Here is a 10,498-nt window from a genome sequence, read left to right on the forward strand (position 1 = left end):
AGAATTGAACCAAATTGTCTGATAGAAATGTTTAGGATAACTGAGTCGTTTTTATAAAGCAGTTCAATTCATTTTTTTCCTTGAAATAGATTGAATTTTATAATTAGGTTCGGTTGTTTTGGATCAATTTACTTTTTTTTTTCACACTCCTACTTTCAATTCAATTGGCTAATTGACTACTTTATAAGCTTTCAATCCCTAATTTATAGCTTATAAACTTCCAATTAACTTTGACTTTTAATTAGTTTATAAGTTAGTTTTATCAAATACACTCTATTTTTAAGAATATATGTTTTAAAAGATTTTTAAAAAGTTATTCTTTCTTTAAAATAAATTAATTTAGACATAGACGTAGAGAGTGTTTCTCATGTTATGAGTGACGTATCATTTTCTTTAAATATATAATGTTTTTAATACACTAAGTACAATACAAAAAGAACAAAACAAGACAAATATTTAAGTTACATGATAACTTTTTTATCTTATTTTGTTTGAGGAATAAAATAAATTTAGTAAAACAATTTAGTTACATCTATACACGAATTGTCTTTTTGTTAAAGATTGTGATAATCTATTAGCCTAATAGGAGGCATTGGCCCTATTTTTTTGCACGGTGAAACTCTAGCTCAAAAAAGGCTACACTTTTTTTTTATGCAAGCATGCTATAACATCAATCCACCTAAGTAATTTACACTTAATCCATTGAACATACTTTCTTGTTTGGTTCAATTGGATCTTGTCTTGACTAGTCAGAAACTGACTGAATTGTTTGCTCTAATTTCCCTCGACTGAGTAAATGATGGACCCCCTCCATCCTGAAAAAAGCCATGCACAATATTCATGTTAATAACAGTATATTATATAACAAGCTCATCACAAGAAATAACTTTTCAACATGATAGAAACTTACCAAATGCACAGAAACTTGTTTCGCAAGAGGGGCATCCATAGAGTTATCCAAAACTGAAATGAGATTATTATCTTCAGCAAGGTCTCTTAGCCTGTTGAGTTCTGGTAGGATAACCTTGCCAAGATCAGGTCTGTCTTTGCGCCTTAATTCGGCACACTGCAGTCCCATCTTAGCAAGCTTCATGGCATCCTCCATTGGCCAATCAACCACTGATGGATCCAACATCTCAGCAAAAGTGCCTTTCTCTATGGCCCTTTCAACATGATGTGTCAAACCCATTGGTGATTTTGCTGTCAAAATTTGCAAAAAAATTATCCCAAGGGAGTATATGTCTGACTTCACCCCTAGCATACCTGTCTGCTGGTACTCAGGATCTATGTAGCAGAAGGTTCCTGCTGTGGATGTCATGTGATATTGCGTGACACTGTCCGCCACAGACGGTGGAACTAGCCTCGCCAAACCTACGTCGCTGATTTTGGCCACGTAGTTTCTGTTTAGCAAGATGTTGCCTGGTTTCAAGTCTCTGTGCACCAGAGGTTCTGGTTTTGTCTGGTGCAGGAACAGCAAGCCTGTCCCTATCTCAGCTGCTATTTTGAACCTTAGCTGCCAAGGAAGTGGGGGAGTGCTGCCTTGTCGAAAGAGGCAATCGTCCAAGCTTCCATTTGCCATGTACTCATACACTAGACACCCGTATTCTGGACACGCTCCTAGGAGGAGAACCATGTTTGGATGCCGTATGCAGCTCAACACCTCAACCTGTGATGTGCATTACAATATCATCTAATCACAAATCGTGTCATATATGATAAGTTTATCGACTTTTATAAAAATTGTCTTAAAAGTCATGTAGAGGATGATTTTTGATTGATTGTTGGTGCAATTTTTTTTACACTATAGTGCATTTTAAATAAACTCATTAAATATATTTTCTATACAAATCTTTGAAAATGAAAACCAAGTGATGCATTACAAAAATGAAAATAAAGAACATTTTCTGTAACCAAATAAAACCTCTTATGAAAACCAAAATTTCCATTCATTGAGTTGAATTTGTGGTGTTTAAATGTAGTGTTTTGTTTCTATGCTTACCTCTCGTTGAAACTGTGATCTTCCTTGTTGTGCATCAGGGCGTAGAACCTTGACTGCAACAGGTGTGTGATCCAAAAGGCACTTAAAAACTGGACCATATCCCCCTTCTCCAATTTTCAGGGATTCTGCAAAAAAATCTGTTGCAGCTTCAATCTCCTCGATTGTGTACCTTCTATACCTGATATCTACATTTACTAAAGCATCAAGCACTTTTTTTTTCTCTTCTGATTCTCTAAGTGCTTTCATTTCTGCAGTGAGTCTCTTCTGTGCTTCCAGTTGTGCAATCCTCTTTTGAGCTTCAGCAGCCTCAATGGCTGCTTTAGACTTTGCTCTCTCCTTTTCGGCAACTGCCAGTGCTGTTTCCTCAGCAAGCCTTGCCTCTTCCAGTCTCCTCTCTTCCTCTAGTTTCCACTTCTTAAGTTCCACTGCCTGTCATGCATGCATACCATGTCTCACACATTATTGAACTTTTCTAGAGATAAGCATAAGAATTCAATTAAAATGTACTCACAATGTAAAGATTTTTTACATGGTTATAAATTGTCATGTATGGTAAGTGTTGACTTCAACAATAATTATGTTAGAAGAAGTCATATATGAAGTGATTTCTAATTGTTAACATTGTAAAAATCTTTAAACTACCAGTACATCGAAATTAAACTCTAAACACAAACTAGATATATATTAGTTCATACCTTCTGCTGTGCTGTGAATGCTTCTTTACAGGCAGTGTTATACAATTCCATGGTTTGCTTCAGTTCCAACTTCAATCTCCTCATTTCAGCCTCCATGTCATCCTATAATTGCAGCAACTTCAAGAATTTAAAAAATAAAATTCTAGAAAATCTTCATTTTTTTGAGAAAATGTTACTAAATTATGTAATTCTCTTGGACTCCTTATTAGTGCAGGAACTACTAACACGTGCACAGGCAGTGCAAAAAATACAAATGAAGGATATGTTTGTATGAGCAAACCTTAGCTGTTTTTATAAATAATTACAAATTACAATATGTAACCTTATTTTTTACTTTGTTTCCATTTTCAACGCTTTGTACAATAAAAACAAAAATTGTGTTTTCACTATAAAACAAAGTGAAAACAAGATGAGATTTTTTATTTACTTGTGAAAACAAAATATATTTTCTCAAACCAAACAGATCCATATAGGGACTGTCAACTTTCCTTACCACGGCTTGTGATGTAGAAGATGAATGCCTGTCACTCTCAAATGAGAGGGATGAGAATTCAGGAGGAGTGCCAGTTTCCATAGACTTCCTTCCATGATGCATTGACTCAAAGCTGAAGCTTCCATCTATGTCTGAGCCCAATGATAGTCGAGGGTTGGACATTCCTGTATCTGAGTTCAATGAAGGGAAAAAGTTTTCTATGCTTTTCCTTCCGGTACTTGGAAAAGATATGTCCATATCTGGCTTGGGAGTGTTCCCATATTGTCTTCCACTGTAACCTTTCCTAGTGAATGGTGACCTGTTTCCAGTAGCATTTAGTTTTCAGATGTTAAAACAAATTTAGCCATGCAAAGAACTAGTTGGTGCTAACAAGACATTTGCTAAGTATTATGTAATGTCACTGACCTGAATGTTTCTGATTCATCCTGCGATCTACGCGGTAGTGCAGCATCAAAGGAATGACGTGTTTCTTGTTCTAATAAAAACCACATTTTTAAGTTAGCAGCATATTGATAATATGAATATACATATAGATGTGAGATTCTTTAAGGGATGAATCTAACCTTTTATGCTTTGAGCTAATAGAACATTTGGGTCTGAATCTTTCCTGACACTAGCTTGACTGAGCAGGTTAGGGACAATGGCCGGTGCAGGACGAGAAGCAGATCGCATTGTTTGAATCTTTCCTTTTGCAATAACATAGACTGTACAGAAATCTGGTGCCCCTTTTGAAACTGCTCCTGGAGTATCTGATACCTTGAATCTTCTGATGAGAAAAATATATTCTTTAAGAAATGGAATACATACTGACACATCCAAGCCAGAGATTCAGGCTTCTATTTATGTTTAATAATACATTCATAATGGCAAGTGACCATAAGCTATGACAGGATAAGTCTTTGAGCTGTTGTACATATCATGTGGAACATGATAAACTAATTAGTACTTTAAGGCTTTATGTTTATAATGACCATTTTCCAAATTATGCATACCTTAAACCTACATATTGACTATTGCTTGTTTTATCAGAATGGAAGGTAGAGGAGTAGAAGCTTGATGTAAAATTTGCAAGATGACAATGCGACTTAGAAAGAGAGTTGCATACTTGAGCAAGCTAGTTTTTGTTGAAGAGCCAAGAACCAGATGCTCAATTCCCGCCTGGGAAGCATATTCAATTAGTGCTTTTGATATATCTGAATCTTCTAGTAGAACGTCCGTGCATTGTATCTATGGTCCAAGAAACATAACCAAAGAGATGATAAGAATTCTAAGATGAAAACCATTGCCAAAATATTTGTTTTCACTTTCACAAACGTGCGTCTTGAAAGGAAAAAAACAACTCACATCTTTCCGTGTACAGAAGACACGATATGGGAGGAAAACGTTTTTGTTATTGCCTTCGGGTTCTTTAGATACCAGTGAAGTATCATCACCAAGGAGAGCACTTATCCCTGCCAACGCAACCAATGAAATGAGAAATCATCAAGTATCATCACTCAAGGAGAGCACTTATCCCTGCCAACGCAACCAATGAAATGAGAAATCATCAAGTATCATCACTCAAGGAGAGCACTTTTTTTTTTTTTCCTTTTTCTTGTCAAAATCGCCTAAACAATACAGCAATGATACATGGACAACATCTCTCATTTTTCTCCATCTCTATTTTCTTGTCACATCATATCACACCTATCACATTATCTCTCCTCCCTCTTCTGTTTCTTTCTCTCGTGGTGTAAACTAGCATTTAGTGTCCATAAAACATTATTTAAAAAGGTATAGAGGGGGAAAAAGCATACACAAATGTTGTGAGGAGGCATGATATTTGATGCTATCATTAATGCCAATTTCATATGGCATAAAGAGTGTATGACTTTATGTATAAGGTATGGTACTTACTTGGGGTAAAAAGAGAAGGTGATGGAGATAGAATAGGTGCAAGAAGCTTGACATGGATGAGAATTACAGTTGCACTTTTTGTGAGGAGATTGTCAACTGCCCATTTTAGTGCATTTTGACTCCCTTTTTCTTTATCAATTGCCACTGCGACTAATCCATTCACACCATCCTTCTTCTCTGAGTGATGCTTTGGCAACCACATTACTCTCTTTGCCTTTTTGTTCCAATGCAATCTTATGAACAAAAACCAAACTAAAGGGACCCCGAAGACCAAAAAGTCTTATCTTCTCTTCCTTTGAAAGAAACCATCAAAAGTTCCTTTTTTTTTTGCCTTTTTATGTTTCCCAATCTGTTGTTGGTTAAGTGGCGCCCTCAAGTTGCTTTGATGAATCAAAGACCTTCGTTAAGAAAAATATAGGATATACTTTTGAATGTTCTTTGTCCCTCCCTCAACATAAGACTTGATACATGTCTTTAATTTGTATACTTTGTTAGCTTGTTGTTCCTGTTTCTTTTGATGTTCAAAACCTCAAACGAGAAGAAAAAAAAAATAGTAAACAACCAACCATCTCCTGTATGTAAGTAGCAGCCAATTTTGGATTTATTTTTAACTATTTTAAGCTTCTTTTTTTCCCGAATGTAACAACCTCACAGATTGTTCTATTCTATAATCTTGTTTACTTCCATGAGAGAATAACCAAAATTTGCTCGCCATCTTTGACTTCGTCCTTCTTGAAAATGAAATCTATCAACTAAATGATATGTAGTCAGCCACAAACCATAGCTCGTTGTTTTTTTATTTTTTATAGTAATCAACTCATTTTATTTCATTCAATAATTGGTTTACAATTCAGGATGGAGTATGATAGAAATTTTGAACACCGGCATATAAATTAGAAGCCCTATCTTGCTCATTCCTGCACCCATTTATTAATAATTTTTAATCATAAATTAAATTGTATGAATAATATGTAATCCCACGTGTCAATGGCACTATATTTATTCCTCTATTGCTGCTAACATAAAAAAAGGGGATTAAATTAAATGGTTATAAAAAATGTAACTTCTGACATCCAAATTTCATGACAAGTATTTTACACACAATGCTTTGGAGTCGGTTGAATTTATTTATTTATTTGATGCCAAGTTCGAATTCATGCTTTAATTCAATAATTTCTAAAAGTTAGGCATTCATAAATTTATTTAATTTTGGTTTACTCTATTTCAGTATTTTTCTGGGTTATTCCAATGCTCTTACTCTTATTTTGGTTCACTCTATTTCTGCGCTGAAAATTCTTTTTCAAGCTTCCTAACGGTTGTTTTGAACAATGTGTATTCTTTTTTACCGTCGGATAATGCAAAAAGCTATTAATAGTTCACATAATTTTGCTACAAAATAGTGTTACAAGACGAGGAGAAATAGCATAACTTGAAAAAAAAAACAGCGAATGCTATATGAAACATATGGAACATTGCATATAAATTACAAATGAAACGCACAATATATAGTGACTTGCACGAAGAAATGTATGAAAATAGCAAGTCATTTACCTAACAGAAATTCCACTCATTTGTTTATTCCACCATTAAATTTACCCTTTTGAATGTATAAAGTCGTATCAAAATTATCATACAGAAACATCCTCCCAAATAAAAACCATAAATACTTTTAAATAGTGTATGACTAAACTTTCTTAAACTGAGTAATTCTATTCAGACCTTTCCCTTAACAATTCTCACCTGATTTAAATCACTCTTAATTTCAAATGGCAGGTATGGCAACATACTGATAGGATAGAAAGATATATATAGTGTTTAAAGTTTCTTAGGTATTACAACTTTATTTCCATCACCACAAAAATAGCTAGTTGATGTAATTGGTAGCAAACTTGTGTGTTTCTGTTCTCTATCAACTTTAGTCCTTGTTGACCTTTTCTAGACAACTTGGGTGAAGGTCATAGTCACAGACATCACAAGAGAATGTCCAAAACTTGCCTTGCTTTTTACATGAATCACATACATATGCTTTGGCCATATCCAATTTCAGTACATGTTCATGCTTCACATCCTCAACCTGCTGAGGCAAAGCCTCTCCTTCCTTTCTAAGAGCTGCTTCGAGGTCTCTTATCCGTGATTCGGTGAACGGGAAAGCTTCTGCACCGTATGAGGAGACCATTAACTTCCCATTCACACTAATGACTTTGCCATCTGGTCCAATGAGAACCAAAGCAGGAATGCCCTTTACATCAAAGATTCTTCGAAGGTCATGCCTTGTCCTGTCCTCGTATGGGACAGCAAGCCAGGGCATACTACTTTTGTTGACATTGAATTCCTCAAGGTCTCTATCTGTTGAGATTAAAACAATCTCAAAGCAGTCGCCTTTTTCCACCTTGAGATTGTTGTATGCATCGGTAAGTTGGACAGTGAAGGCGCAGCAAGGAGGAGACCAATAGGCCCCAAAATAAAGGCCTATGGTTTTACCAGCTAGTTCAGATATGGGCACCTGCAACAATGAGACATGTCAATGTCATATGTGTGTAACCACTACATAGTGAACAACAACTATAAGCAGGGAATTAGGCTACCTTTCTATCATCTCCTGAGATGAGAAAGTGGCACCCTTTGTGTCCCAATAATTCTTCCAAGTTTGCTTCCTCACGCTTCCTTATATCTATGGCTTTCAATTCCTCATGCCTCTTCCTTGTGAAAGGAAATGCATCAGCACCATAATCCTCAATGCATCCAATCAAGTCTTCTTCAATGGTTATGCCATCTGAACATAATGGAACGAATGATGGGATTCGATCAATTCGGTATCTGTCAATCAGTCTTCTGTGCAAACTTACATCAAATGGGACGGCTAGCCATGGCATGTTCTTGAAGTGTTCTTTAAATCCATCCTCATCACGGTCAAAGGAGATGAAGATGATCTCTAGATTTATTCCCCTCTTTCTCAGTGTTTCATAAAGTTCAACAAGACGGGGAATGAAAGCTCTGCAAGGTCTACACCAGTTTGCAGTGAAAAATAGGCATATAATTTTCCCATTGCATTCTGATACGGGTACCTAATCTCATGATTCATAGATGGCAAGCATTAGCTACAGTAACCAAGATCACAAATATGCAAATGATGAGATTTGTTTTTCAATGTTGGATTTTACTCTTTTATTTACTTGGGGAGAGAAAAAAAGAGAGAACCTTTCGAAGATGATTTAGAAGTTAAACTACTTAAGCTGTCAGTTGATCTCAACTTTAATCTCTTAACTAGCTTATTGTCTAATCAACACACACACACAAATAACAGAAGGAGGGTTCTGAAGAAACTAAGCTACCTTTCCTTCACAAGATAAAAGGAATTCAACACCTTCAGCTGCAAATATCTTCAGAATATCATGGTTGTCAGTATATGTGGCTTCAAAATTTAACCCTGCCATCAGAGCTTGATAAAAACAGATGTTCTCTCCTTTTATAAGCTTTCTTGAAACCTAATTGATCAAGAGAAAAATATGAGTTTTGATAGTAAAATCCAACATGGACAATAACACGGTAGTATCAGTAGGACCTTGAATTTTAACTCTCACTGTAGTTAATACTTTTGCAAATTGCAAGGGCAGAAAGACCTTGAGACAAAAGCAGTTCAGATTCTGTACAAGGGCATCTTTGGCTCTTTATTAAATTTCACAATTTGTCTGAAGCTGTCCTTCAATTAAGATTGGAAGGAAGCAGAGTGGAAAAATCTTATACGATAGCTATGTGAACCAAACTTGGAGGACAGAAATTTCTGAAGTGGGAAGCAAGCAAGACTTAACAAAGAGAACAAAATTTGATGATCTGTATGAAAATATGAATATGGGGGAATATTCCCTAGGAGGGTGCTTCAGTTCAGTCTTTAAAACCAGACAAAGGCTTGCGTACACGCCTTCCAAATGGAACAGCATCACACTCTCTAAACCACATGCAAATGGTTCTGATGATCAGTGATTCTAATATAACTCAATTGGAAAATGCTTCATACATAGATAGAAAGAGTCACATCTCCTCATATCTTACATGCCAGAATTAGAATACATACATGTGTGTAAAAGTTTAGGTGGGTCCAACTGTAATTAGTAGTGTTTTTGGATTGGCGGTGAGAACCCAAAAACCAAACCACGGTGTCGCACCGTGATTTTCCACCACACCAAGAAGCATTTCTGAACTCCTAAGTTACTAATCCTTGCATTCAAGTGGATTTTAATGGATCCAAAAGGAGGAGAAGAAGATTAAAACCACTCTTATCTATTATTCTTTAGAGAATATTTTGATTTTTTGCATCAAAACCAATCATTAGGCATGAATTCATTAATAACATAAGCGTCATGCATCAAAGCATCACTTTTAAGAGGGCAAAAGAATAAAACTGTTGCAAAAGCAATCCAAGGTAGACACAAGTGATAAGTGATAAGTGCACATAAACAAGTGACTGGTTGATAAAGTTTCAATTTTTAAAGTAAAAAAAAATTACCTTGCAGCTGCAGCTGAAGAAGAATACCAGCGGATAAAGATAGAGAGAGAAGGAAGAAATTGAGTCTCCAAGACAAAAGGAGATGATGAAGAAGAGCGTTGGACACTCAAGAGCTTTAAATATCAAGTTGATATGGCGTGATCAAGGCTCCGAAAATTTTCAATACACACATAAAAAGTGAATATTTTAGAATATAAAAAAAGAAAAACACATCATAATTTTACTTTCAGGTTTATAAATATGTTCTTTTTTTATATGCCATTCAGCTGAATCATTACAACCTGAAATTAATGTTAATTTTCGCAAAACACCCATCTGCAGACAGAACAAAATATACTGATATTATGGTTACAAACTTACAATAATTACTTTCTTTTATTTTCATTTCTTTTTAGTCTTTTAAAAGATTAAACAATACGGATATTTTATTTATTTGTCTTCAGTTATGTCGTTTTATGTATTGGAGATGGTGCATATGCTCTGCTTGTAAAACGGATGTGCTGACAAAACTGAGGATTATCGGGTGCGGCTGCAGATACGTGTATCCAACTTTTTTCTTCTATGAACTAAATACAAGTCTCATTTAACTAAATAAATAAATTTTTCTATCTTCTTTATAAATAATAATGTGCTTACTGTTATTCTATCATTGAAGATTTTCTTTTCTGGTCACAATCACAGGTGATCAAACCAGTCCAACACGGTGAAATGGAAGATAGATCCGTCACTTGGTTGTTACCAACCTTTTTTAAATCTGAGATGCTGGAAAAACGAATGGTCCAACCTGAGAAGTGTGAATACACTGTTTTGAAGGATTTATTCACATAATACAATAAAAAGTTTCTGAAACAAAACCAAGGCAACACAACTAACAAGCCAATTTATGTTATTGTCAACTTATTAACTTAGTG

The 10,498-nt window shown here is 35.3% G+C and overlaps 2 protein-coding genes across 3 annotated transcripts; both read right to left on the reverse strand.

The window, feature by feature from the left end:
- Window positions 1-497: 497 nt before the first annotated feature.
- On the reverse strand, window positions 498-5,543 carry LOC114415078 (U-box domain-containing protein 52-like). The gene is made up of 10 exons (XM_028379599.1): window positions 5,080-5,543; window positions 4,532-4,631; window positions 4,293-4,414; window positions 3,751-3,950; window positions 3,593-3,662; window positions 3,188-3,485; window positions 2,695-2,796; window positions 2,000-2,428; window positions 911-1,666; window positions 498-815 (listed from the first exon to the last, which is right to left on the reverse strand). The coding sequence occupies exons 1-10, from the start codon at window positions 5,283-5,285 to the stop codon at window positions 750-752; spliced, it is 2,349 nt and encodes a 782-aa protein (XP_028235400.1). The 5' UTR covers window positions 5,286-5,543; the 3' UTR covers window positions 498-749.
- Window positions 5,544-6,635: 1,092 nt separating this feature from the next.
- On the reverse strand, window positions 6,636-9,771 carry LOC114415079 (probable nucleoredoxin 3). Of its 2 annotated transcripts, none has more exons than XM_028379600.1 (4): window positions 9,588-9,771; window positions 8,416-8,568; window positions 7,669-8,148; window positions 6,636-7,586 (listed from the first exon to the last, which is right to left on the reverse strand). In XM_028379600.1, exons 2-4 carry the CDS (start codon window positions 8,515-8,517, stop codon window positions 6,999-7,001), a joined length of 1,170 nt encoding a protein of 389 aa, XP_028235401.1. In that variant the 5' UTR covers window positions 8,518-8,568; window positions 9,588-9,771; the 3' UTR covers window positions 6,636-6,998. The 2 variants fall into 2 exon arrangements, with proteins under 2 accessions (XP_028235401.1, XP_028235403.1); XM_028379602.1 differs by lacking the exon at window positions 9,588-9,771 and adding an exon at window positions 8,646-9,072.
- Window positions 9,772-10,498: the final 727 nt, after the last annotated feature.

Source organism: Glycine soja, chromosome 6 (assembly GCF_004193775.1).
Source record: "Glycine soja cultivar W05 chromosome 6, ASM419377v2, whole genome shotgun sequence".
NCBI classification, from domain to species: Eukaryota; Viridiplantae; Streptophyta; class Magnoliopsida; order Fabales; family Fabaceae; genus Glycine; species Glycine soja.